At 50.6% G+C, this 27,322-nt stretch overlaps 11 protein-coding genes across 11 annotated transcripts; 7 read left to right on the top strand and 4 right to left on the bottom strand.

Moving 5' to 3' along the window:
* Nucleotides 1-886: 886 nt before the first annotated feature.
* LTR84_001568 (uncharacterized protein) lies at nt 887-2,243 on the top strand (the record flags this gene model as incomplete). The annotated part of the gene is made up of 2 exons (XM_064845191.1): nt 887-1,211; nt 1,306-2,243. The coding sequence occupies 2 exons, from the start codon at nt 887-889 to the stop codon at nt 2,241-2,243; spliced, it is 1,263 nt and encodes a 420-aa protein (XP_064707449.1).
* Nucleotides 2,244-2,903: 660 nt separating this feature from the next.
* On the top strand, nt 2,904-4,380 carry LTR84_001567 (uncharacterized protein; the record flags this gene model as incomplete). The annotated part of the gene is made up of 4 exons (XM_064845190.1): nt 2,904-3,506; nt 3,557-3,723; nt 3,774-3,987; nt 4,039-4,380. The coding sequence occupies 4 exons, from the start codon at nt 2,904-2,906 to the stop codon at nt 4,378-4,380; spliced, it is 1,326 nt and encodes a 441-aa protein (XP_064707448.1).
* A 569-nt stretch (nt 4,381-4,949) lies between these two features.
* LTR84_001566 (uncharacterized protein) lies at nt 4,950-7,199 on the top strand (the record flags this gene model as incomplete). The annotated part of the gene is made up of 1 exon (XM_064845189.1): nt 4,950-7,199. The coding sequence occupies one exon, from the start codon at nt 4,950-4,952 to the stop codon at nt 7,197-7,199; it is 2,250 nt and encodes a 749-aa protein (XP_064707447.1).
* A 457-nt stretch (nt 7,200-7,656) lies between these two features.
* On the bottom strand, nt 7,657-8,243 carry LTR84_001565 (uncharacterized protein; the record flags this gene model as incomplete). Its single annotated transcript, XM_064845188.1, has 3 exons — nt 7,657-7,841; nt 7,948-8,043; nt 8,120-8,243. 3 exons carry the CDS (start codon nt 8,241-8,243, stop codon nt 7,657-7,659), a joined length of 405 nt encoding a protein of 134 aa, XP_064707446.1.
* An 825-nt stretch (nt 8,244-9,068) lies between these two features.
* On the bottom strand, nt 9,069-10,413 carry LTR84_001564 (uncharacterized protein; the record flags this gene model as incomplete). The annotated part of the gene is made up of 3 exons (XM_064845187.1): nt 9,069-9,601; nt 9,708-10,024; nt 10,100-10,413. 3 exons carry the CDS (start codon nt 10,411-10,413, stop codon nt 9,069-9,071), a joined length of 1,164 nt encoding a protein of 387 aa, XP_064707445.1.
* Nucleotides 10,414-11,915: 1,502 nt separating this feature from the next.
* LTR84_001563 (uncharacterized protein) lies at nt 11,916-13,981 on the top strand (the record flags this gene model as incomplete). The annotated part of the gene is made up of 4 exons (XM_064845186.1): nt 11,916-12,274; nt 12,458-13,445; nt 13,503-13,879; nt 13,942-13,981. 4 exons carry the CDS (start codon nt 11,916-11,918, stop codon nt 13,979-13,981), a joined length of 1,764 nt encoding a protein of 587 aa, XP_064707444.1.
* A 1,449-nt stretch (nt 13,982-15,430) lies between these two features.
* On the bottom strand, nt 15,431-16,141 carry LTR84_001562 (uncharacterized protein; the record flags this gene model as incomplete). The annotated part of the gene is made up of 1 exon (XM_064845185.1): nt 15,431-16,141. One exon carries the CDS (start codon nt 16,139-16,141, stop codon nt 15,431-15,433), a length of 711 nt encoding a protein of 236 aa, XP_064707443.1.
* Nucleotides 16,142-20,926: 4,785 nt separating this feature from the next.
* On the top strand, nt 20,927-22,293 carry LTR84_001561 (uncharacterized protein; the record flags this gene model as incomplete). The annotated part of the gene is made up of 3 exons (XM_064845184.1): nt 20,927-20,941; nt 21,005-21,528; nt 21,579-22,293. The coding sequence occupies 3 exons, from the start codon at nt 20,927-20,929 to the stop codon at nt 22,291-22,293; spliced, it is 1,254 nt and encodes a 417-aa protein (XP_064707442.1).
* Nucleotides 22,294-23,812: 1,519 nt separating this feature from the next.
* Nucleotides 23,813-24,998, top strand: LTR84_001560 (uncharacterized protein; the record flags this gene model as incomplete). Its single annotated transcript, XM_064845183.1, has 2 exons — nt 23,813-23,977; nt 24,129-24,998. 2 exons carry the CDS (start codon nt 23,813-23,815, stop codon nt 24,996-24,998), a joined length of 1,035 nt encoding a protein of 344 aa, XP_064707441.1.
* A 397-nt stretch (nt 24,999-25,395) lies between these two features.
* Nucleotides 25,396-25,814, bottom strand: PAM18 (mitochondrial import inner membrane translocase subunit TIM14; the record flags this gene model as incomplete). The annotated part of the gene is made up of 2 exons (XM_064845182.1): nt 25,396-25,668; nt 25,764-25,814. The coding sequence occupies 2 exons, from the start codon at nt 25,812-25,814 to the stop codon at nt 25,396-25,398; spliced, it is 324 nt and encodes a 107-aa protein (XP_064707440.1).
* A 453-nt stretch (nt 25,815-26,267) lies between these two features.
* On the top strand, nt 26,268-26,921 carry RLP24 (ATPase-activating ribosome biosynthesis protein; the record flags this gene model as incomplete). Its single annotated transcript, XM_064845181.1, has 2 exons — nt 26,268-26,272; nt 26,336-26,921. The coding sequence occupies 2 exons, from the start codon at nt 26,268-26,270 to the stop codon at nt 26,919-26,921; spliced, it is 591 nt and encodes a 196-aa protein (XP_064707439.1).
* Between the last annotated feature and the right edge of the window lie 401 nt (nt 26,922-27,322).

The raw sequence follows: 27,322 nt of genomic DNA, 5'->3' as shown, positions 1-27,322 counted from the left end.
CAGAAACAGGAACGATAGACCATAGCTGCGGTGCTGAGAGGGCCCGTCTCTTTCATGCAGTGACTGACGTAGGTGGTTCTCCATCAGGAGGAAAGCCGGGATGTTTGTTTTTGAGTTGAGGGCCTACAGTAAGGCGGCTCTTCTTCCTACAGGGCCTATTGGGGCTTGATAGGTGTCCTTCACACGAAGATTTAGGCAGGGTCGCCCCACCAGCGCCACAGCCTTCCGGTTGCGGATCTGCCATGGCCTGAAGATCGCAGCCAAGCGGATGTGGAAGATACGCGAACAGATCTTCTGCGTCCACCCCCAGCTAAGCTCCGCGTGTTTGTCAATTAGTTAAATATCTCGGCCAAGGTGTGCTCCGTTTGTTTCGTTTGCTTCGAACCAATTTCAGCTCCCCATCAATGGGCCATCTTCATCAGGCAGAGATCGAGACTTAGCATAATCTCAAGCTAAATAGTATTGAAGTTTTCATCACAAGGTTCCTTTCAGCGGACTTCTCTTGTACAGATGAGCCCCTGTAGAGGCTTAGCGACATCAGCGGAAATTCATTCCTACGGCAATCGAACCAATCGTTATGTCTATTGACTGGTCCTCATCGATGACAATGCCCACAGCTTGCCAGACCTTGGACGGTATGCATGTCCCTTGAGTTTCGTGATATGCGGCTTTCGCAGCAAGTTTCATATAGATTTCACCCTGCATATCGCCACAGTCAACTATTCCTCCCTGTTCTGACTCGAGTCTGCCGGGGTTTGGCCGACTAACGTCATCAATAACGATCAACTTCAAGTGTAAGAACTATGATCGATCAAATCTCGAATTTGAAATCATAACAAGGACGGAACCCCTAGGAGACGTCGAGATAGTTCTCGCAGGGACAACAATGATGTTGCGAATTGGTTCGAGCTTGATATTCATTGCAGCCTTGGGGCTGCATCGTTACCTAACTCACAAGGCTCCAGATCACGAGTTCAATACCGAAAAGGTTTTGAAAAGGGCCATGACACTGACTTCAAGATCTTGGGAATACGGCACATTAGTACAGGCCATGCTGGAGCTTTACAATCCTCCCTTGACGGTGTTTGGATCGGAGCCATTCCCTCATGCCGAACTTCCACTGGTCCATGATCCTTCGATGGTCCACGGTCTACAGTACGCCAAAACTGTGATCCAGACTAACAACAGTGACCTTTTGATGGATGGAGAAGGTAAGAAATAGTTGGGTTAGAATCGATTACTCCTTCCGGTCTGGAAGCAGGTTCTATAGATGGATCCGGGGCGACATTACTCACGATTTCATAGGTTCTCCCGCAGATCCAGCGTCCTTGGGCTGCGCAGCCCTCTTGATTGGGACAAACGATGCTACATATTTTGCGGCAGCACGTCGACAAGCGCAATATCTGCTGGGGCGCGCCACGAGATTTACGATCAATGATACGCATTCGGCAATATCGCACCGCGATGAACCTTCAGAATTGTGGGGTGATTTTGTGTATATGGTGCCTCCATTCCTTGCCGCCTTTGCAGTTGCAACTCAAGATTTCCAAATTCTGGACGAAGCTGTGCGTCAATGTCGGCTTCATGATGAAGTGTTGGGCACGCATATCACACTCGAGGATGGAAGCGTGTGCATTGGATTATGGAGGCATATTGCTTCCCGGCCAGCACAGCTGCCTCGAGGAGTCTGTTGCTCTGATGATAATGTATGGTTGACCAGTAATGCGTGGGCGGTGGCAGGCATCACCAGAGTCCTAGCAACCCTACTGAAGTGGAAGCCTACGGAAATCGACCGGCGGAACGTCAATTACGAAGAGTTCTCTCAAGACAGTACCCAAATACTTGTCGATATCCTCATCAAAATGATCAAATGTGCAATGCATCAGGCGCGTGACGAAGGATCGGGTCTCCTCAAGAACTACTTAGATGGTCGCTCGAGTGCGTCTGCGCCGTGGGCCTACGGAGAGGCCGCTGGAACGGCCCTGATGGCATCCGCTGTGTATCGACTGGCTGTACTGCTACCCGATACGTTTGCCACTTCTGAGTTTCTGGGTTGGGCAAACACAATTCGCAAAGCAGTCTTGTCTCACGTTGACAGCCTGGGAAATGTGAGCCCTGTAGCCGATGTGTCACACATTCCCAGCAAAGAACCTGCAGAGCAGACGAGTGAGGGACAAAGTATGGTCTTGCTCATGTACAGTGCTTGGAGGGATTGTCGAGAAAGCGGAGTTTGTGGTGACTAATATGGAGGGACTGCTGCCAATTCGTAATCAGAAAGCAACATGGAGCAATATCGAGGAGAATTTCAATTGAAATGCATGGCAATTGACCCGTGGCGATCTTGCCTCTGCCTGAGAGCCAGATCGCAGGCGGCAAAGGGGCGATAAGCTGAACGGAGGATAGGGCATTTCTACGACCTACAACCATGGTACAGCACCTAAGAAATAGGCACCTAGCTGGCCACAATTAAGCACTAACTAGTTATTTATCTAGTTAAGTAGCATTTGGCTGGTCGAGGTGGTGATTACCTACTCGTAGCCTGAGGTAGTTAACTCAGAATGACTAATTTACGTGAGGTTCGAATTGCCTCCTCACACTGGCAATCACCCGAATTGGTTTGCGCGGGGCAAGGCACGGCTATCCCACCTTCCAAGTTCACCTACGTTTTCCTTTGGTCTGGGGCACAACCGAACATCCGAGTTGACCACTATCTCCGCCACCAACAAAACAATAGTACTTCATCTCTGGGTTTTACTTCCATATTTTGTTCGGTCGTACACCCTATACAACATCTTCATACATCATTCGAGCCTGAGACTGAGCCTGCGCACGTACAGGTCATATCCCAGATCAACGGTTGCGATTGTCCCAAAGTCAACCCCTCTTCATGGTCGGCCTTCGTTATGGCTGATTCTCCCATTACAAACGCGCCAGTTGGCCCTCAAGAGAAGCCCATCTTGGATAAATTGTTGTTGCTCAGAGACAAGCTCCTTCTTTTGAAACAAGACAAAAGCACTTACGTCAAGTCCTCCGATGTCCTCCCTCTTTACGAGCAGGTCATAGACCAGGTCTCCGCCCTCAACGAAGCACGAGGCGCCGAACATCTGGTGCAGAACCGGGTCGATACCGTTCTCGATGACTCGCTCCAACTCATCTCTCTCTTTTTCATGGCTATTGGTCGAAATAATGAAGCCCCTGCGCTGTACTCCATGACCGGTACTATAATGCGCCTGTGCCATCACCTCAAAGAAGCTGCTTTCTACAGCAAGAAAGACCTGGGCAGCCTGGAACACTCTCTGGCCAAGATGGAGGCTACGTTAGAGCGTGGAAAGGAAGTTTACTCCCACCACCTGCTCACTAGGATACAATATCGTTTGGAAATCTGCCAGAAGCTCCTTGAAGAGATGAGGTCTTTCTTGTCTGTCCTGTCTCCAGAGATGGTTCCCACTTGGGAAAAACTCGTTTCCATTCTGCGTGCGATCGCGGCCTTGAATACGCGCAGCAAGGTAGGAGCATTCCTCCAGGCAAGCTATGTGTGAAGCTGACGAAGAAACAGTACAGTGTGAAAGATCTTCATGAACTTCGGGATCAACTGGTCCAGTTGGAGACAAGCATGAAAAACGGACAGTTGCCAGATGAAGCCGGAAATACATCATCTGGGCAGGATCTTGTGGTGCCCCTCCTGCACAGGTGCCTCGCTTTCACGGACATTGTGGAGCAAAAGTACGTTGATCGTTGAGAATCTACGGCCATTTGTGCTAATCAACGAACAGGAAAGGCAAAATCGATGAACGATTTCAGGACACTTACGACCAACTGATCGAAATTCGAAATCAGCTGGACCGCTTGACTATGACCCAGGCTTGGTCTCTCCGTGAAACCGATCTTTATATGTGGCAGAGGAAACTCGACAGGATCGATGACTCCCGCCGGGATGGCAATTTCTTCGATGCTGAAGGACGTCCTGCTGATTTACATGCTCAGAGAGTAAGTTGACTGGCCTTTAACCGACGACCTATGGCTAAAACCTTGAAACAGACACTTTTGTATCTCATCCGACGAGGCTACGCATACATATATCAACTGTTAATCGCCTCAGAACCTGTTTCGGAAGCTCTACTTCCCATCTACAACCAACTTCTGACCTTGCGCAGATGTTTAGTCGAGGTCAAGAAGGCAGGTGGAGTGTCCAACCCTCGCGAACTTTATCCCTACAGTATGAAGTTGAACTCGATTGACAACATGAGAGTTGATGGGAAATTCCAAATTGGCAAAGACATTCCCGAAGGCCAGGGAAGTGTCAACGATCTTCTCGCCGAGTGCTACGATTTAGCATACGAGTTAAGGACGGAAGCCGAAACGGAAAATGATGAAGAATGAGGTTGGGTGCTTTCATGTCCAAGGGGCGCACGAATGGGGTGAATGATTCAGTGTGCACCATCATATTATGGTGACGAATGCCTGCAATCTCTACAAGAAGTGCTTTCAGTTTCAGGGAATGAACAACAGAGGTGATGCTATTGTATTTGGGCTGGTGGCAGATTGCTGTACTAGCTAGGTACCTATGGTACCGGGCCTCACCTGCGAGCCCCTTCTGCTTCGCATTGTAGTTTAGCTTCGACGCTATTAATCTACCTACTTCTCCACAACCTGTCATAAACGGTATTTCGAAAGAGTTTTATGGCCCGTTCCGATGTAGTCAATAACGTAGATCAACTTCAAGCGTGCATTCCATTCCATGAGCAACAGATCATAAACCGCAACTTGAAGTCGTTGAAGTTCAATGCACCGGCAGTGCTAGTGCCGCCAAGACATTGGAGAAGGCGGAGTTGGAGAAAATTGTTTCCGCAGCCTCAGGCTCTTTCCTCGACCTTCAGGAAAAATTTCATGGGCAAGTGATAGTCCACCGTCAATCAGTCTTGGTCCAGAGAAAGGCCACCAAAATAGCCATGAGTCCCGACAACAAAAGGCGGAAGCTGTCTGCTGGTAATTATGAAGCCCTTACAGCCGTCGATGCTGCACCTGAAACCACCACCGCCACCACGCCAACCGAAGCAGAACATTCGACCAAGCCAGATCAACGACGTTCACTATTCGTCCGCTCACTACCTGCCACAGTCACGACGGAACGCCTGACCGAATACTTCTCCGAGTCGTTTCCTCTGAAGCACGCCACCGTCGTCGTTGACCCGCAGACGAAGATCTCCAAGGGCTTTGGATTCGTGACATTCGCAGACGCTGATGATGCGCAAGCCGCGATCCAGCAGTTGAACAACTCGGTGCTCGACGGGCGGAAGATCAAAGTCGAGCTGGCCCAGTCGAGACACCGAGATGCAGATGAGATTGGCACTGGAGTGACTCCCGGTCCTGGCGGTGGGAAGAAGAGTGGGCCCAACACCACCGGTGTGCAACTGCGAGCGAAAAGAGAGCAGGACAGGAAGGAAACGCAGGCGCCTAGGTTGATCGTCAGAAATCTGCCATGGAGTATCAAGACCGCCGAGGATCTCTCGCTGCTCTTTCGGAGTTATGGCAAGGTCAAACATGCGGTGGTGCCTCAGAAGGGGCCACGCGTGCAGTATGGGTTTGGGATTGTCGTTTTGAGGGGTAAGAAGAATGCCGAGAAGGCTTTGGCGGGTGTCAATGGGAAGGAGGTGGATGGCCGCACACTTGCTGTCGACTGGGCTGTGGACAAGGAGACTTGGGAACAGCAACAGCAGCAGCAGCAAGCAGAGCCTACCTCAGGTGCAGACGTGGCTGAAGACGAGAAGGCTACACAGCCTGGTATTGCAGCTGATGTGTCAGACACGGGCTCAGCTGGAGGAGTGGACATCGACGAGGAAGTCCAGGCTGGCTCGGAAGACCTCTCGGATGAAGACGATGAAGACGATGAAACTGATCTGGGCTCGGACTCGGCTGATGAGGAAGCGGAAGAAGAAGAGCAGAAAAAGAGCAATGACACCACAATATTCATCCGCAATGTACCCTTCACTACGGATGATGAGATTCTCAAGGAACATTTCTCCACTTTCGGTCCAGTCCGCTATGCCCGTGTGGTCTATGACCCAGAGACCGAACGATCCAAAGGCACAGGCTTCGTCTGCTTCTTCAACGTCGAGGATGCCAAATCTTGCGTCAAGGAAGCACCGAAACACGAGCTCACCACCACTCCCGACACCAACAGCAAAGACAAGAAACGCAAGGGCGAGATGTTGAAGCACTCAGTCCTACAGAATGAAGCCAGCGACCCATCTGGGAAGTACACACTAGAAGGACGAGTGCTGAACGTTACAAGAGCATTGAGTCGAGAGAACGCCGAACGGCGCGCCACCGAAGCGAGCGACAAACGAGACATACGGGACCGGGATAAGCGACGTTTGTACCTGTTGTCAGAAGGATCAGTTGGCCGGGGCACCAAGCTTGCAGAACAGCTGGGGAAGGCGGAGATGGACATCCGCGAGAGTAGTGTGCGGCAACGTCAGCGTCTGCTCAAGACGAATCCCAACTTGTGCCTGAGTTTGACCAGACTGAGCATTCGCAACGTGCCGCGGAATATTGCAAGCAAAGAACTGAAGGCTCTCGCGCGTGAAGCGGTCGTCGGGTTTGCCAAGGACGTCAAGGCCGGGATCCGAGAGCCGCTGAACAAGGAAGAATTAAACCGTGGTGGCGCAGAGATGCGAGACGCCGACAAGAAGCGCAAACAGCAGGGCAAGGGTATTGTGAGGCAAGCCAAGGTCGTCTTCGAAGACAAAGAAGGCAGCAAAGTCAGTGACGGCGCGGGTCGGAGTCGAGGCTACGGGTTCATCGAGTATGTCAGTCACCGCAACGCGCTGGCTGGTCTACGATGGCTCAATGGCCACTCAGTCAAGGGCGCGGGTGAACGAGGCAAGCGATTGATTGTCGAGTTCGCCATTGAGAATGCCCAAGTCGTGCAGAGGCGAAATGAGCGCGAGCAGAGAGTCCGGGAACACCCTGACAAAGGGCCCAGAGAAGGTAAATTCAAGGGCAGACAACAGGCGCGCGCGCCTGGGGACGACAAGGGAGAGAAAGGTAGGAAACGCAAGCGCGGTCCGAATGATGAAACCACTAAGGCGCCTGAGAAGACTGCCGAGGCTTCCGAGTCTGAGGACAAGAATCGCCTGGCCAAACGTAATCGCATCATTGCAAAGAAAAGGCAGGCAAGAAAGGTGCGAAAGGGTTGAAGGGTATGAATGCAAATAAGTGGTGCTATAAATTTGGTTCGTGCAGCTTAGTGAACCGACAAGCATGTAGAACATGCTCGGCTTTCATTTTGAAATGGTATCAGTTTCCTTCACAGCGATTGATGTGTCTCCTTACTCTCCGAGTGTCGAGCAATGTTCATCCATCTCTTTAGATATAGTCGGATTCTCAACATTACTGAATGCTACCATGTGCAAATGATAAGTTCCCAGTTTGATGGATCAGTCTTTTCCCGTGTTGTGAGCTCCTTCAACCTAATAGAGTAGAGCAGACACAATATTAGCATTCGTCGAAGATGGACTTCATGTCAGTCAATGCAAAGACAACCGCACACTCTCTAGCATCTCCACAGCATGAAGATCACCCGATTCTCCCTGACGACCGCCATCTCGGGTGGACAGGTCGGGGACAGCACACACAACAGCTCCAACTCGTTTCTTACAGCTTCTGCAATTGAGGAGGACTGACCTTGCCCACAACGTTATACCGCTTGCTGAAGAACGTATACCATTCGTCCAGCACAGTCTTATGTTTGTCGTCGAGGTCATCCCACTCCGGGACACAGTCTTCGGGTTTCAGGCTCGACGTCGCAAGGGCGCGGGATGGATCTTTTCCGGCGAAGACTGCGCGCACAGAGGTGTCAATGAGATGAAGTTTCAAGATTTGAAAGAGCCATGTTTCAATCCATTGGTGACAATGGAAGATCTGCTTGGTTTGAGAAACTCTTACCCTGATACGATCCGCCCTGCGCATATGCAGAGTTCTTCGAAACATCGAAAATGGTGCCCTTGATCGCGACGTATGCTGGTTTGTCCGGATTCGAGCCTGAAGTTGCGACACATGTCAATCTCCATCGGATTTGAACATTGAGCTCGTTGTGGCTGATGAGAATGTTCCTTACCATCATGAGCGGCCAACTCTTCTAGTGAAATCAGATCATCTTTGGGAGCCTGCAGCTCAACTTTCGTCTTGGGTTCGAACCGCTTGTTCTCTGAGTAGGGACTGGGTGAGGTTGGGTCCGCCATAATGAAGAGTAGATAGACACTGTCGTGACAAACCTCGATTGCTGTCGGTCACTAGAAAGAGGTAAGAAAGAATATTCGACTCCTGTCACGTATAGTGGTTTTGCTCGTGTGAAGCGATCACGGAAATAGAGCCGGAGAATGGAGATCACAATCACACAAGACAGTGGAAAGGCTGGAAGAGGCAGATGCCAATGGGTTGACAAGGTGTGTTGCACAGCCCCAGTGACCATGAAGTGATGAGCAGGGGACTTGATTACATACTCTTTGAACTGTGTTAGGAAAGGGGATTTCTCCTTGTTGACTCTAGCTCTTGGGTGTAGTGGTACGAGAATCTAGACTGGGCAAAGAACAAGAGCTGTGGCTGCGAGCTGGTGATGGTACAACCACTGGGATGATGGCGATGATCCAAACCGCGGTCTGGCAGGTGCGGGGCACTCACGTGGTCCAGCTCGCAATCGCAATCGATAAGAGCATCTTCTGCCCCTCAGCTCCATTGGGACGTCTGCCGCGGGGCAAAAGTTTGACCGGAAGCCACTCACTGTGGTCCAAGCGACTGACTGATAGCTTGCGACTAATATTATGCACGCCATCAGTCAGCAGAACTATCACTGGGCCACTGTCCCAAGCTCTGGCAATCAACGTCGCACCCGTGACCATCTACTGATATGTACATTTTCTGCTAGTGGCCCACTTTGGTGCGAGAGCACGAGGTCACTCGCCGGGTCACAGATATCCAGATGGCTGATATGTACAGGACAAGCATGATACCTGTCTCGAATGGGCTTATCCAACCTCTACCGTCGCATAGATATATATCTCTCGCCTCTATACATCGTCGGTTTGTTTGAGAGGCTTCACAGGAGTATGGACCATCAGTCCCATCAAAGAGAGAGCGACTTCCGCTGCGGCAAGGACTGTAGTCTCTCCTGCGTTGTCGTAGGCAGGAGAAACCTCAACCACATCCGCTCCAATGACTTTCAGACCTTCCAGGCCATCAAGGATACTGAGGAGTTCTCTGGTCGTCCACCCACCAACTTCAGCTGTGCCCGTGCCGGGTGCATATGCTGGGTCGAGCACATCAATGTCGACAGTAATGTAGACGTTGCTGTCTCCAACCCGTGCCTTCAACTTCTCGATGATTCCTGCCACGCCGATTTTGTCGATCTCTCTCGCAGTAGTAATCTCAAATCCACAACGTCTGTCGTTCCTCCAGTCATGTTTCTTATTCATCACGGGGGCACGTATCCCGGCATGGGCTGATGTGTTGAGGATCAGCCCTTCTTCATGCGCAATGTGAAGAAAGGTGCCATGATTCAAGCCTGCATAGTGAGATATCCCTCCACCAAGGATTTTCGGGTCTACACGAGAGTAATAGTCAGTGTACACGATCTTTTGTCTCGTGATCAGAAATAGTGAGAAGGAAAAGGGACATCACGAGCCTGATCTCGTGACCGACCAACTTACCCCAAGTATCAATATGAGAGTCGAAATGTATGACACTCACAGGTCCCCAGTGATCGATGGTGGACCTAAGAGCCGCTAGCGTTGTGGTGTGATCACCCCCAAGGGTAATTACGCGAGGCACACTGGCAACATGCGATGCGTTTGCTGTTCGGCCGGAAATCGCTTGGTGTGCCTTCAGGAGCTGACGCAAGGCTACGGTGTTATCCAAAAAGGTCAGGGGTGCATCACCACAGTCCACGATCCGAGCCCAGTCGAAAAAGCTACTGTCCTTGGCATAGGGGCTCCAGGAGGCGAACGGACTGATACGTCGAGAACCGCTGGTGATAGAATGTCAGATCATGTGAAAAGCCTCAAAGATGAACCATTCGACCATAAAAGTTTGTCAAACTTACAGTCTGATACCAGTTGGCCCAAACCGAGTTCCCGGTCGTCCAGTTGTGGCCGTGTCGAATGGAGCTCCCAAAAACGCGATATCATATTGTTCGATATGATCCTCGGATGACAGACAGTGGCGCCAGGGTAGATTTGCGAAGGTTGTTAGACCTGCGTAGATCGTGGCCTCGGACAGATCATCCTCACTTGGGTGTCGTGGACTGGCAAGATTAACTTGTAGTGGGTCGATCGAGGGAAAGATGATATCTCGTGCAAGCGATGTGGTTGGGCTGATGAGAAGTGCCAATTGAGTAATCCACCAAGAGGAGAGCATGGTGATGATGCGATCTACGGTGCCCAGGCTTCTAGACCGCGTACGACCGAGAGGTGACAACAACAGGTGACAATGAGAGTGTGGTGAGTAGCTGTTATGCAAGCCGGAGGTGGACTACGAGCATGGAGCACATGGGGACGCTCCTTTCATAAACTACATATACTTGGCATCTGCACTCGGACCCGAGAGCAATGCCGAAATGATTCAATTAACGATGGGTCTCAGGAACCTGGAGCCCGAGGGGTCCTTGAGCTAGATGAACCTTTTCTCAGGCATGAAGGCGAAGAATATCGCAACAAGAGTAAATGTATTTGATGAAAGTTAGCAAGATGGCCGCGGTTGTCCGCAAGCTTCCAATCGTGACCAGGTACTATGGGTCCCGTAGATACGGGGGTCCTGATATCCAGAATCGTCCATTGGGAAGAGAAACGATTGAATGAGCAGAGGCCACACTAGCCGTATACATGGTATTCATTGCGGGCAAGCTCCAACAAGTCGTGATAGGTAGCGTGGGTGAGGACCGCCGGGGGGTTTTTGGTGGACCGTCGCACTAAACAAATTGCAGCCATGCAATATGTAATAGGCTGCATGGATGGGTGCTCCAGAGTCCAGAGGTATGAGTAGCTGGAAACTACTACGTAGGTAGGAGCCAGATAATTTAGGTGCGTACTCGTAGTCACGATAGGACACTTACAGGCTCGGCATGGATAACAAGGTATGATTGTCAATGACTGTCAAAAGGCCTGGTCATAATTTGGCTACAAGAAGAATCACCAAGTCTTGTCCTTGGTTTAGAGTGTCGGCGAGAGCGCATGTTGCTGCTTTCCTAGGGCCCAGGGATCAGATCCGAGCCGCCTTGTCAGAACTCAGGATGGCTCATGCCTATCATAGCCGACTGGTACTCGTAACTTGTAAGTTCAAGTGAGCTGTTTGAGGCAGCTCGGGCAGGACCTGACCACCCAGAGGCCCCTCCGCCCCAGTGGACTCTTGCCTCTTCAAGGTGGTGCTAACCACTGAAGCAACCCAAGCCAAGGCTGGCTAGAAGCAAGATCCTCAGAAGTGGGCAAGCGATGTAAGCCGAGGATGCACGAACTTCACTCCATCCTCTCCACACGAGCTTGTATTGGCCATTTGGGTGCCATCTACCACCCTGTCGTACTCGCTATCCTGCGCTACAAGAAAATCTTCCTCTAGATAAGACCAGTGCTTGCCATACCAAGGGCTTGGTATGATGTCTTGAACCGCTTTTCCATGTACCAGGAATTCTCAACCCGTGTCTCTATGGATCCCATTGCCCCAGCCGTCAAGGGTGATGGTCAGGCTCTAGCCAGAAGGAAGTCGAATATCCTTGACCCTCATGGAGAGCTATCTCTTTTTCTCTCAGAGCTCAAATGGTGGCGATCCACCATTATATATGGGACGCAGCCCATGTGCTCTCTGTATTCCTACTTGCTAAGACTCTTTTGCAAATTGTGCGCAGTTGAGATTCCAGATTGCCCAAAATGACGAGCTCTGGCAATGACCACTTCTATGGAGAGAAAGGAATGCCCCCACACATGATGGATGAGACTCCCATGGCTCGAGGAGTTCGTACCCACTCTCGTGATGACGAGGAAGCCGTTCGACGAGGCTCTCGTAAACATTCGGTCGTTGCCTCTCTCAAAGCGAACTATGGACTTGCCGATGCGCAATATGATGAGAGTATAAAAACAGGATACGATAATACCCATCGGAAACTTAAGCCACGTCATATTCAGCTGATTGGCATCGGTGGTACCATTGGTACCGCGCTTTATGTACAGATTGGTCGTGGTCTCTTGAATGGCGGCCCCGGCAGCTTGTTCCTGGCTTTCACCATCTGGTAGGTTTCCTGCTTTTCTTTCACGCCTGCAAACTTCGATTTAGGCCTGCTGGATTCGAAGTCTGAGTCAGTACTCCAGCCAGGAAACGTGATCCATTGCTCAATATCAGAATCTCCTCACGCTATAACCCGCTCAAACGGGCGATATCATGTCCTGGCTGACCCTTCGCTTTGTTGTTATAGGTGCACCTTCATTCTCTGCGTTACCAATTGCATGGCTGAAATGGTCACATATCTCCCGATTTCATCACCATTCATCCGGTTCGCTGGTCGCTACGTTGATGATGCTTTTGGAGTTGCTGCCGGCTACAACTTTTTCATTTTCGAGGCTATGTTGGTACCGTTCGAAATCGTTGCTTGCAACGTCATCATCCACTTCTGGAGCGATGTTGTTCCCGCTGGAGGCATCATTGCAATATGTATCGTTTCATACGCCGCAATCAACCTTTTCGCCGTGAAATGGTATGGAGAATCCGAATTCTGGCTAGCTCTGGGGAAAATGCTTCTGATTATCGGATTGATCATCTACACTTTCATCGTCATGCTTGGAGGTAATCCTTTACATGATCGATTTGGCTTTCGGTATTGGAAAAACCCTGGGTCATTTACCGAGCTATGGTATGAAGGTTCAACAGGCAGATTCGTGGGCTTCTTGCAATGCCTGATTCAAGCCTCCTTCACAATTGCTGGCCCTGACTACGTCTCGATGGCAGCAGGTGAGGCAGAAAACCCGCGCCAGGTTCTGCCTCGTGCATACAAAGCCGTAGTCTACCGTCTTACCGCATTCTTCGTCCTGGGATCATTGTGTGTGGGAATCCTCGTGCCTTATAACGACCCAGAATTGAAGGCTGCCTTTAATGATGGCAAACCTGGTGCTGCAGCTTCTCCTTATGTGGTCTCAATGAATCGCCTCCGCATCAGTGTCCTACCTCACATTGTCAATGCAATGGTCCTTGGAAGCGCGTTCTCCGCCGGTAACAGCTACATGTATTGTGCTAGCCGAAGTTTGTTTGGCCTTGCCCTTGAGGGCAAAGCACCGAAGATTTTCAGGCGTTGCACGAGAAATGGTGTGCCCATTTACTGTGTCGCCCTGGTGTTGCTTATCAGTCTGTTGAGCTTTTTGCAAGTCAGCAACAGCTCAGCAGTCGTCCTCGGCTGGTTCGTGAACTTGGTAAGTTGCATTCTTTCAATACCTTTGGAAAGATTTCATAATTGACATCCTCGTTAGGTGACTGCATCTCAACTCATCAACTTCTCTGTGATGTCATTTACCTACCTCAAGTTCAAGAAAGCTCTAGAAGTTCAGGGTATTGACCGAAATACGCTACCTTACACAGCTTGGTTGCAGCCATACGCTGCCTATTATGCTCTGACCGGCACGTTCATCATGACCTTCGTTGGAGGCTACTCCGTCTTCCTTCCAGGCTTTTGGGACATCCCCACATTTTTGTTCAGCTACACCATGATAGGAGTTTTCCCGATCTTGTTCTTTGGCTGGAAATTCATCAAGAAGACCAAGTGGCTGAAACCCGAAGAGGTCGACCTCACCAAAGATATGGACGAGTTGGCCGAATATGAGCGTAATTACATGCCGAGACCGCCTAGGTAAGTTGGAGCACACATGTTCAACGAGATGTCGAACCTCAACTGACCCTTGTTTCTTTCAGGAACACTTTCATGAAGTATTTCGACAAGGCTTTCAGTTAAAGCACCCGCCCATCTTTCAAGCTGCATCACTCCTCAGTACGAGGCTGGCAGGAATTACCACGACAACTTACGTCGAGGAATTCCTCAAGCACAGATGGGACGAAGGGGCCAGCGAAGGTGAGACATGGTAAACAGTACGATTTCATGCCGTGTCAGCGATGTAGGACCAAGGCCAAAGCAGCAAACCATGAAGCGGTAAATCGGCCCAAATGCGCATAATATCTTTGTTGGCAGGCACCCTGGATGCGGAAGATTTTGTCTCCAGAAGTGCTATTTCACTGCTCTAGTAGAACGAAGTCCTGCCTTTTCTCTATTCGAGAGGCAGGAGACAAAACGCAAACACAAACTCACAGAACCCAAACGCACCATCATCCACATTTCTTGATCTTTTTTCTCGATGTGACATCATATTGCAGCTGTGCATAGATAGGCCTGCCTCCTCGTCGCTGAAATTTCATGTATCTCTGGTCTCGGTGCATGACCCAGGACTATGTCAGGTTGCTTTAAATCGCGAAAAGACCAAAACATCCGTCGCGACCGAGTAGAACAATAAGCTGTGAGGACCATCATCTGCGATGTTGCCATGGCGGATCTGGAAAGCTAGAAGGAAGTACATTCGTCCCCACAGTCGACATGTTACACGGATAGTAGACAGCAAGGTATTCGGGGCATTTGGTTCATCTCTGCTGTCATTATGATTGCAGACTACTCAAAGGTATAGTAGTGATCTGTAGCTGTCTACGGTCTAGGTTTCGTACGTTCCCGGTCTTCCTCCATCCATTAAATGTTGATGACGGCCAGCCATTTTGCGCCCCACAGCAAAGGACGTCGATGAGGACGTTCTCTGGATCCAGAATTTTTCGAAGTCGACTCCGAGGTGCTGATTTCTGGCAACGCCGGGCTTTGATTGTCTCTTCGAAAGCTCGCGTGCGCCAAATAAAATTTTATGTGGATGAGGGGCGAACATGGTCAAGCATTGTGTAGTCTTGATACCAGGGTAGCTCTCGTGTAGACATTATCGGTGGAGTTGATATACTGACAACTGTGTTGCCTGGCTTGCACGCTGGACTGTTTGAAGAGGCTTTCAGCTCAAAAGGATGCATACTTCAGTCATGATGTATGTAGAAGCAGGGATGATCGTCATAGCCACCAGTTTTGCGATGGCAGACGTGTCCAATCCGAAAACATACGTTGCCTGGTCGAGTGACGTTCTTGTTTTTGTCCGGTTCGACAATAGTCGATGTTTTCCACCATGTCGAGGGGTAGTACTCAGCTCTATCAAACTGATGACCGCCATAACAATAATGTCGAATGGTCGACGTGTGTTAAATGGCACTCAAGTCATGAGGACTCTCACCTGAAACTCTCGATTTCGAATGATAGATTCCATGTTCTGGAAAAGGGTGTGAAGAATCGGCCTGGACCAAATTCATTACATTGTCGTGCATCTCAATCCTCATCGTGCATTACCTCACTCTTCCGTCGGCCACCCAGCCAAGCTCCTGGAGGAGGTTGGAGCATACCATCGACCTCAACCACGATCTGTTCGCGCCTTTGTTCAGCTTTTATCCTTTCTTCTTGTTCCTTTTCTGACTCTTTCCGCGAAGTGCTATCTGCAGCAGCAGCATAGTTTCCAGCTCCTCCTCGTCCGGGATGGGCAGAATACGGTGTGGTCGGGCTCGGGGGTCTCACAGTTCCGAGAGATACCGGTAGACTGGGACTGCGCTTTGCCTGTGCGACATCGTTGCTCGAAAGGTAGTTACCCGCACCTCCTCGGCCCGCATGGAGATATTGTGCTGAGCTTTGCCGTAGCCGCAATGCTTCGTGTGTATTTATATGTTCCAAGGTGGCAGCAGCTTTCCGCCGTTCGCTTAAAGGAGGCTGGCAACCAGTCTTTTGAGCTTCCACATCTGCCACAGCCTGGGACTTTGCAAGATCAGATGCCTGCCAGGTAAAGTTACCAGCTCCCCCTCGGCCCGTCCGTACATAAGGTCCATATGCAGACGAATTTGAAACTGATGACATGGGACTGTGGGTTGGGGAGGTGGTGTAGGTGGTAGCTTCGGAAGCTGTATCCTCGTCATGGTGGCTGTTTACCGGCGAGACAGATGATGCATATGAGTCAAGGAGCCATGCGGCCCAAGACTGTGTTGAGGCCATGTGATGCTTGATTGATTGCTCGATTTTAGTTTCCGTGTATTTCCTTGTTTTGGGAGGGCGGATGTTGGTGCAGATACAGATTCTTTGGTCGAATAGTATGGTAGGAACCCTGCTTGATGTAGGCGTTGCAGTCGCAGGTGCGCAAGGTGACGATCGAGGGAATCTTTCTCCGACAAGCCAGATTGAGAACTCCCGAGGATTCCCTCGTCTGTTGCTTGTACCAGTTTACGATGGATATGCTGTCGCAAGAGTGGTCAAGCTATCTGAAATTTACAGCAGTAAGAATGTGTTGGAAGTCGATAAAGACCAGCTACACTTTTACAATCTTATCACCAAAAATCTAGGAGGGAAAAGGAGACGTTTCATGGCGTTGATTGATGCGAACAAGCTCTAGCGAACAAATACTTAGTACATTATTGGATTGGGCGTTGGTGATTGCCGGTCCGTGGCGCCGGACAAGGAGAGGGGCGTTCGACGGTAGATTGCAGTGACGATTGATGAATCATTGGGGGGTATCGCATTGGGGGGCGTGGAGGAGATCTGGGAGACTCGACTTGGGATTGGCATGGAAGCGAAATAAACAAAAAATAGAGCAGCAGGAGCCTGAGAGTGGTTCGAGTTGTTATTGCCCTGTGCAAGTCCGACCACAAAAGAAGTATTCAGTTGACCAGGTACCTCGTACTATAGGTTGTCCGTGCTGCCTAGATGGTTATCGGACATATTCTGCCAATGATTGAGCACATTCTCAGCTGTCAGGCGAGTTGGATAGTCCGTAGCTTCATTCAGGCTATTGTGCGTCTACGAGTTAGGTCTCGCTCTAAGCTTGATCAGGTCGATATAAGCGGACAATAGTGTTGACGGGTAGATATAAATACCTTGTCGATGCAATAATGGCGTTCAACAATGATGACCATTGTCAGAGACCTGGCAGCCTCAGGCCCCTGGGATGAGATGAGCACGCCATAAGATCAGGCTGAGATGAAGGACCACTAGTGTTCCAAGGGACCAAATCTACGAGTATCACGAGTGGCTATTGTGGTTTCATCAAGTGTAGGTATCTTAACTCCTACTAGGAACTGACACTGTGATAACAACATCCGCCGCTTGTTTTATTTCTTTGTGTACGGGTTCAAGAGGAACGAGTCTCTCTGAAATTGTCAAGGCCACACAAGATTGCTCTTTACCGAGCGACAATCTCGACGAAACCCCTCCTTTTGGAGGACTGGTTCTTCGCCTATGGACTAGTTGCATTGCCTGGAGTAAGTGGTGTAGTTCAGGAAATGCTACTGATAAGACCATGTTCCACCTTCAGCCCACCTGTATGTGTCCTTCCGAGTATCCGTATCTACTTTGTCCGTTGTCTCCATGAGATGTTCTTGGATTGCACAGCCAGCCATCAGCATCAACCACGGTCAGCTTGCCGGATTTGTACTCGTACTTTGACAGATCCAGCCAAGGCAGTGGCTTGGGTAAAGGTGGCTAGTGAATCGTAGGATGTGGTGATGACGATGATTAAGCTTACTGATTAGCATGAGATGGTAAAGATGGTAAAGATAGGTACAGAGGTGGAGTGCAAAATAAAAAGTCATGTTCGGCCTCCAGATATTGAGCCTGATCTCGCCAGCAGCGATAGAGGAACCCAATGGTTCAAGAATCTCCCACTATTGAGCTACACGACGCAGGTTTGAATCTCCAACCCTTCTCCTTCTACCGACCTACCGCATTAGCTACTTGGAGGGAAGGTGCATGACCGAGGCAGAGGCACTGGCAGTGGCAGGTGACTCGGTTTCTTTACCCCACCGTTTAGTGCCACGCCAGCTGCATAACTTGAAGGGAGCTGGAGTGTTGGAATGTCGTCCAGCCGCGATGGTCATGTGCAGATACTGACCAGGATCAAGATCATCCGTGTTATTCGACACCGGACAGTTCTTCTATTTGTTGATTGCAGTGTGTTGCCTTTGATGAAAGTCGTTGTATTCTTCGTACTTATCCTGAATTATTTTTTTCCCAGTTTTTTTTAACCTTTGGTCGATCAACGTGGCACCTGGATCGTCGAGATCGTCAATAGACTGCCGACTTTAGCATAACTTTTGCTTTGTCTAGCCGTCGGGTGCCATGCGAGTGTACTCGGTATTATGATGATTGACTAATGATTCTGAGGCCGGAAAAGGCACCCTTCATCGTGTTTAGTTTGTTGATGTTCGCTTCCGAATTTATCTTATCTTGGTACTTCGTATTATAGCCTTTCAAACCGCGCTTGCCCATTTGTCACTTTTGGTCACATTTTGACAACGGCGCCCCGTGCTCCCGTCCCGTCAAATGCATGAGTATTTGGTACTGGGAGTTCCTGTTACGATGACGACAAAAAAGATGACTTTGGAGCCCGGTGATGATTGCTGACCACCGACCAGTGAGGGGATTCAGGCACGGGATCGTGTCAGAACTTGCGCCAGCCTGCATTGTTCGCACCTGAGAGGGGAGCAATGACGGCATTGGAGAGGTTGATGCGTGATTTTGTCCACTTCCGACGCAATCATGCGACCTCGCGGGTGCTTGGAAGTTGTAACTTGACCATGACATTTTACTTGCCTCGTACCCAAGGGCCGCTTTCTCGCCCCTGCTGCAGCTGTTCGCATTTGGTTTGGTGTTGGTGTTGGTGTTGCTGATGGCGCTACTCCGTACAAATGGCCCCCTTAGATTCGTGTTTGCTGGTTCACCCAGCTCCTGTGTGCTCCACAATCTCTGGCTCCTACGCGGAGGCATTCGCGCGGCCAGGCTGGTGGTCCAATAACTAGCATATCGCCAATCAGGCGCCATGGGGTAGCCCATTGTCCCAATCAGCCGCTAACTGCCTGAGGGCCCGCTGGTTATCATGATTCGCAAATATTTGGCGTGCTGTGACGCCCATCATTACCTACTTGGACAGTCAGTCCGGTGCAACACTACCCCTCGTCGGAAGTGTCAGGACCTCTGTGGATGCGAACATGGCACTGGGAGCGGGCGGGCACAATAATGTTGGCCCTCCGCGTACGTTCTGCCTCTATGAACCCAATCGCTCGGGCTCTCCAGCAGCTGAAAAAGTAACCAGAGAGCCGGAAAGCACGTTCTTGTGCCCGTGCGAGGTCGAGCGCTTGGGAGTTGGAACTTACGACGACTTCGGGTCATGGGAAACGTGGAACGTGACTGCGCCCTCGCCAGAATCGGAGTGGCCAAAAGTCGAAGCCCGATTTGTGTTTGGGCTCAGGCTTACTGCCGACAGGAGGAGTTGAATAATGTGGAGGCCGCCCTCGGCCCTGAGAGGAGTTCCCAATTGAAGTCTGAAGCCTGGAGGATGACTTGATGGCGCCTCGAACCAGTCAATTTTTAGTCAGGTCTTCTTAGCCAGGAACGGAACGAGTGTGAGCGTCTGCTGCCCTGGGTTGCCTGACCCATGCACGCCCATCCATGCCCATGCCATTAACCTGCATGGCCCACGAGCGCAAACACTCGAGGAAGCAAACCATGAGCTCGCCCTTCCATTTAGTTACCCATGCCCTGCCCATCATCTTCATGCAGCAACCACAGTCCACAGCTTCTTTTTTTCGCCATCCCGGCCCGTGCATCGAGTCAAGCAAGCCATCATCTCACATCCACGTAAACCTGGTCTACCCGCCGTTTACCTGCCTGGGCTGATCGATACCCCATCAAAGGCCACCCTCGTATCATGATATTTCTTGGGTGGACACATTCCATTCCAGTTGTCAACCTTTTTTTTTAAACAGTTGTGCGCTTAGACCTGGGTAAGGAGGTCCGCTCAAATTTCTTCAGCCGCCCTGTGCCGCTGAAACAGAGACCAGTGACCCAGTGGACTGTGCTCCAGGTCTCGAACGTATTAGGATTAATTTCCTGGAAGCGACCCTTGGATCCAGGCACGGTTAACCCCGCAGCAAACCAACTGAGCACGGTCTAGCTTCTAGCTTGAGTATCAGCCAAAAGGTCAGAGATAAAAAAGCCAAAAGCAATAGCACAGCACGCAAGACGGAATCGGGCGATCAGCAGGTTCGAGGTCCATCGGGCCTTGCCCCAACTGAGCTGCAGACTAAAACTACGAGATACGGGGGTCGAGTATCTACCTAATTAGCTCGGCACTCGTGGGTGTGTGAGAGACAGAGGCATACTCCACAGCCACAATTCACCTATCCAGCATCCAGCGTCCAGCGCCCAGCGTCCAACATCCAGCAACCAACAGTCCGAGTCCCGCAAGCCTGAGGCACCAGAACATTCAAACTCCCCAATAAATCCACATTTAGCATTTCCAGTTGACAGTGGCACTGATTCCACAACTGAATCGCTGATTGACCGACAGCCGTCCACATCCACATCCACGTCCACGTCCACGTCCAGGGCCAGGGCCGGGGCCACGGTCACACTTTTGCCCAGATCTCCTTCTTTTCTGTTCACTACACTTTTTATTCTGATCGTTGCTGCCTTACTCCGGATTCCCATACATGCATTTCTAAGCTGCACCTTCCTACCATCCCATCGTCAACCATTCTTGCAATCTCGACGCAACCTCATCGACGTGCTCTCCTTCCCTGTCTCGACCTGCAGCCACCCGCGTGTCTCCCCCCTCGCTGACCCGTCATCGAATCCAACTCGGGCTTCCCCCCACCAGACCACACACGCACAAAGAGGCACACCCACCACCACACATTGTTCTCTGTCGTCTCCTGACGACTCTCAAGTCTCGAGACTTTATTTGGTTTTGAACTCGAGAGTCGTCTGATTTCATTCTTCACATTCAACATGGCCTCCTCCAAAGTGAGTCACGCTCAACCCATTCTCAACACAAAAAGTCCGTGCTGACCTGATTTCTAAACAAAGGAACAACCAACTTCCCGCCCTGTCTCTGGCAGTTTCTCCAAGCACACGTCCGGCTCCTCGAGACAACATTCTCATTCCATTTCCCTCGCTGCTACCAATCCCTCCCACCGTGTCAACCGCAGGAAAAGCGTCAACTCCGCTGCCTCCTCCACTGCTCAAGCCGCCATCGTAGCAGCACTAAGAGAGCAAGGAGATGCGTCGACAATCCCTCTACACAGCCACCGACGGAGCATGGGTTCCAAGAGAAACACGGAATCACTTTCGATGAGTAGCAGGCCCAGCATGCATTCTTACTTCAATGGTGCTGCCACTTCACCCTCTCCTCAAGACAACGAGGCCCTAGAAGACAACTCCTACGACGAAGATGCCCCTTCTTCCAAGTCAGTCAGCACCAAAGCTAGAAACCGCCGAGCGAGTGAGGGTTCATACCTGATCAAGGGTGAAGGCAAAAAATCGTCCTCGGATCTTCGGTGTGATACCTGTGGCAAGGGATACAAACACAGCAGTTGCTTGACAAAACATTTGTATGAAAGTATTGATTGAGTTTCGTCCCTCCTAATGCTAATACTGTCAGATGGGAACATGACCCTGCGTGGGCCATCACCTCTAAACTCCTCATCTCGAAGCATCAGCAAGTCCAACTCTTGGAGGCTGCGTCTGTCTTGTGCAACATGACCTCGGATAGTTTGACATCGGGTCAATCCGAGAATGAATCGTCCCAGATCGACCCTAGTGAGGCTTCATCTCGATCGCCCGGTTTATCATCCTCCGAGATGCATGATGGAGTTAGCTCCGTCGAAACCACTCCCCCTCCCATGAGCGAAGGTGCATATCCGGTCCCTGCCTCCAAACGCTACAGCACGAGCAGTAATGGCTTCTCACGTTCCTACCGTTCTGTTCAATCGAGCTCATATGCCGAGAGCGTTCTTTCTCCCGGACTACCCCCTCACAGACTCTCAGGAGTTGATTTCCGGCCCAGCACTTCCGGAACTGATGACGGCACTCTGGCTGCCGCCACAGCTGGCCTCTCATTCAACAGCGGAACCCCGCGCACCAAGCCAGTCTACCTAAGTTCAGATGTACCACCTGTACCACCGTTGCCACAACAATATCAATCATTCAACAGCAAGTCCTCCGACAGTACATTGACCAACGTATATAATCCTCTTCTGCAATTGCATCCTCCTACCCTAACTCAGAATCTGTCGGACGAAAGAAATTACCGAGAATTTGGGCAAGACAAGGACATCCACATGGACGATGAAGAAATGTTCCGTATGGAAGAATAACCATTTTGCGTGTGCGGCCAACTGCCGACCATATTACTTTCAGTCACTCTTTTACACGATCATTTGTTTCACCTCGTTTCTTTGGGCAGACTTTTGGGCGCTTTTTGAACTTGTATGTATTTGATTGTTGCAAGAAAAATGGAAAACCAGGTCCATGCTCCGCAGACAGATCCTCAAAGCACCGATGAGTTGACTGAGAGATGCAGTCGACGAGGTTAAAGCGAGTGGGACTGTCAGGACTTTGCGTTGAGCGGATCCACATCTGTTAACGAGAGACAAGCACTTGGGATTGAGGTATAACTAGCATCAAACGATATTTGGTTGCATGGATTGGACTTGTAGCTGGGATTTCATTTGTAACCATCAAGGTCTGGACATTGATGGTGAGGGCTAGTTACGAATCTTGGAACATGACCAAGTAGGTATACGATGTCAGGCCTATGAACGACTTTGAACGAACAGAGATCTAGTCGAAATGAAACTTTCTCAAATCCCTCAAGAATGTGCGGACCTTTGCTTTTTTTTACAAACGTTTTTCTTGGATGTTTAATTTTCTCTCTCAAATCCTCTTTCCCCACTCAGAGTGATCAACGTGATCTACGCATATGCAATAATGATTGACATTTCTGAAAACACTTTGTAGATCCTCCCACTTTGGACTCCAGGCTACTAAGCTTGACGGATCGCGCTGATCTGGGGAAAGTCGTGTACCCCTGTGAGGCCCCCTCAAAAGTCCAGTTTCCAAATGGCCTCGGCTAAGACAGCCAACCCGAACTCTAATTGATCTGGATCTGAAGATCACCATGTCGGTCACCAACTCCTCGTACTCGGTACCGCGAAACACATCGTGAGACCCCGAGTTTCATTCTCACTTTCTGATTTTATATTTGGGTCAGGTTTGAGGCCGGCTGATGAGAGGCCATTTGCCCATGCATGTAAGTCCTCGAAATACATAATTCACGACCAACGACTTTTCAAAGACTTTGTTTGGTCTTGCACGAAGATATCTGCTATGCAACTTGCAGTAAAGCACGACTGCCGTGCAGAGGTCCCGTAATCTGCTGGTTGGCTCCATTCACCCCTGACTTGTCGTTCAAGTTGGGTACCCCACAGACACCTTCCGCGGAGTATATACACTGGAAACGCTGGGCCACTGGCTCAAACGATCCGGACCATCATGTCCAGCCCACCAACCACAATTTGCCAGAGAGCTGGCAGACCGAGGTATTTCAGCCTTGCCTCCCGGACACCTAATCAGGCAGCATTTGGAAACAGCTGAGGGTCACTGTACGACAACTGCTGTTCAGCGTGGAGTGTGTCAAAGCAGGCCGCCTAAGCTGCTCCTAACCAACTCTTTCGGGTGCTGAGATACCAAGTCTTCTTATCTCTTGGACAGGAGGCTGCACTGGGATTCCACACAGCGAATCCGTCACTCTGACATAATATTCGATCATTGAATCTGCAGTGCACCGATATTTGGACAGCTGCTCCATCCTGTAGAGCGAGTCGTGGTCTCAAGATGCCACTCACGGCGGAGGAACTCAAGGCACATCCTTCTTATCAAAACTTGGAATGGGATCTGCCGCCGACGAGAGAGGGCCGGGCAGAGGTGGCGAAGGGGCGGAGCGGTGGGCCTTTCAAGCTGAACTGGGAGGTACATGGAGATGGGGACACGAAGTTAGTGGTGAGTCTATCGATTTGATCTGCAGCCGTGTTCGAGGGGATTCCTTGGTCTATGATTGGAGCTCTAAAAAGAAGAGCAACAAATCCGTGGGCGGAAGGATGTCAAATGGCAGACACATTCCACCGGCTAACCCTTTCTTCGCACACACCAGTGGATTATGGGTCTAGGAGCCTACCGTACAGCATGGAAACGACAGACCAAATTCTTCGGCCATGACCACGGAAAGACATATGCATCACTCGTCTTCGACAATCGCGGCATGGGCCTCAGCGACAAGCCGACGTGTCGTTATTCGACCTCGGAGATGGCCAAGGACATCGTGGATCTCCTCAGGCAGATAGGTTGGCTCGACACCGCCGCAGCAGCAACAACATCATCTCCCTCGAAACGCAACCTCCACATCATCGGCGTCAGCATGGGCGGGATGATCGCGCAGGAACTCGCGGTGTTGATCCCACAATCCATCGCGAGCCTCATACTAGTATCGACGTTCTCACGCATGGTGCGGACGATCCCGTTCGTCGAGAACCTGCGGCAGCGCATCAACATGTTCGTGCCGCGGGACATCGACACGCAGCTGCGCGAGATCGGCCAGCGGCTCTTCTCGGACGAATTCCTCGCCCTGCCGGACACGGAGCACTCGGCGACCGACCCGACGCTCAACTACCCGACGAACTGGGACCGGTTTGCGGCCAACGAGCTCAAAAAGCGCAGCGACACCCAGGGCTTCACACGCAAGGGCTTCATGTTGCAGGCCGTCGCGGCCGGCTGGCATGTCAAGACGAAAGCCCAGTTGTTGGAGATCAAGCACAAGGTGGGCGCCGAGAGGATCGCCGTCGTCCATGGCACGATCGATCGCATGATTACTTTCAAGCATTTTGAGATCATTCGCGAGGAGATGGGTGAGGGCCCCACGTATAGGGTTTGGGATGGCAAGGGCCATGTCTTGATGTGGGAGGAGGAAGATGAGTTTAATGCTTTCGTCAAGGAGTTCGTAGATCGGAGGAGTGCTGGGAAGTGATAGTTGCTCTTGAGAATTTACAATATCTTGTGTTGACATACCGCCCATGCGACATTGAACTGGTTCCTCATGCCTTTTCGTCCTAAAGGCTTTTCAATAGATCACTCCTGTGTTGATTGGAACTCCAGTACTTCGAACAGACACACTCAATGGTTCGTGATTGATTTTAATTGATCTTTGTACATCTGTTTCCACACTGGCCCTCAGCAGCCACACATGCGAGTGGAGATATATTGTACACCTTTCACGGGTTTCTCCCCATGATAAACATTAAATTTCGTGACATGCCAGGACTTCCTTTAGAAGAGAAGTGACATTCCACTGTGAAATGACCAACGCCACGCTATGCTCCGAAACCACAAACACGGGTCTATACAAACAACAGTAACAGGGCACATCAACCGTTCTTCTCCAAAAATTCCTTCGCCTCGTTTATTTTACTCGCCAGGTAGGGACTCCCACCGCGATCGGGATGGTTGGCGAGCATCAGCCCTCGATGGCTCTTCCGAAGCTTCTCCTTGGTGAGAGTGCGCTCGCTGAGTTCGAGGATTAAACTGGCTTCCCGTCGGGTCATTTTAGACTCGAAGCCGCCTTTGTAGAATGGTCGGCCCAGTGCGTTGAGTCCGTTGGGGTTTCGGTATCGTCGAAAAGCCACGAGTCCCGCGCGTCCCTGTATTGATGGAAAATTGGCTGTGTTAGTTTTTCTGAGGGTGGTCATGGGTGCAATCGATGCGTGGCTTTGGGATGAGAAAGACCTGAACGTACGAAGAAAGCTGCGGCGGCGATGCCAACACCGATTGCGATTGTTGATGCCATCGCGTATATGGGCGGAGGATATCGATTGAGGACTGGTGTAAGTACAAACAACTCCAAGATCAAAAATTCCAAGGAACGGAGGCAGTAGATTGAGGGTGTTTGTGTTTTGGTTTCTTGATTGCGATGCTGTTCAAGACTTTGAAGATGGCCGATTCAAGTTGCTCTCATTTTCGAGCGCCTTCTCGGCTGGGTTACTCGATCAGGAACAGCCGATTAACTCTTGGCATTCATATAATTTTCGGGCAGTTTTAGATTCTGGAGGCGGCGACCAGGTTTTGTCGAAAGCGTGCAACTGTTACTCGGTCTCCTGTTCTACGACCCTCTACGCTTCGTGGTACCTTTTTACTAGGTGCAGCGAACGCTACACATCAGTGCTCATACTATCAACAGCACTACTTTCCTGCCGAAGTCCTGACAGAACTTTTGTGACCGCCTTCAAGCGGAGTTGCAGCCATGAGGTGAGACTCTAATTCTTCGGTCTTCCTGTAAATCAGACCCGGACACTGATATGATATCCACAGAATCGAAACCTGCCATCTCTGCTCGCGGCCGGTGTACCCGTCGAAAGGCATCACATTCGTCCGCAACGATGCCAAACTTTTTCGATTTTGCCGGTCAAAATGCCATAAGAACTTTAAAATGAAGAGACAGCCGCGTAAACTGAAATGGACCAAGACGTCGAGAGCACTCCGCGGGAAGGAAATGATCGTGGACCAAAACCTACTCTTGTCACAATTCGCGAAGCGCCGCAACGCACCCGTCAAGTACGACCGAAACCTGGTGGCGGCAACGATGAAGGCGATGGAGCGCATCGAGGAGATTCGGTCGAGACGTGAGCGCGTCTACACGAGGCGGCGACTCAGCGGCAAAGCACAGCGGGAGGCTAGGAAACAACAAAATCTTAAGATCGTCGCCCAAGGAGAGCACCTTATTCGCAAGGAAATGGCAGACCTCGAGGCCGCGAGGTCCGAGATGGGCCCCATGGTCGAACAGGTCAAGAAGGAGATGGAGGCCAGTCGGGTCATGGGCGAGGAGAGACTCAGACAGAAGACGAAGAGAAAGATGTTGGTTGGTGGTGGGACCGAAGAGGAGATGGATCTCGATTGAAGATGAAGGCAGATTTCTTTCAAACTCCTGCTGTTCTTCTCTCTCGCAAAACTCATGGAAATCATGTTATTACGATACCTACTGGCGCTCGAGGAGTTCTCAGGAAAACTCTCGGAGTTTGGCTGATCTTGGAATGGGAAAATGAAAAGTTGTTTTTGACGAGCAGCATCAGGAAGGTGGCAGCTTTTACCACCTATTTTCTTGGTTCACACCCATTGTCGAACCCCTTGCGCCTGTATCCTCATCCGTGATGCATCAGACCAAATATGGCTGGGTAGCGACCTTGTGAGTCGTTATGCAGCCAAAATGTTGGATGAATGGCGTTGGTGGGCAACTGGCGCTCCGTAGTGGATGTACAGCGGAGTAAAAGATTCCAGTCCGTCAAATCTTGAATTGGTGAC

This window comes from Exophiala bonariae (assembly GCF_035927105.1).
Source record: "Exophiala bonariae strain CCFEE 5792 chromosome Unknown scaffold_10, whole genome shotgun sequence".
Lineage (NCBI taxonomy): Eukaryota > Fungi > Ascomycota > Eurotiomycetes > Chaetothyriales > Herpotrichiellaceae > Exophiala > Exophiala bonariae.
This window is presented reverse-complemented; position numbering and strand designations above follow the sequence as displayed.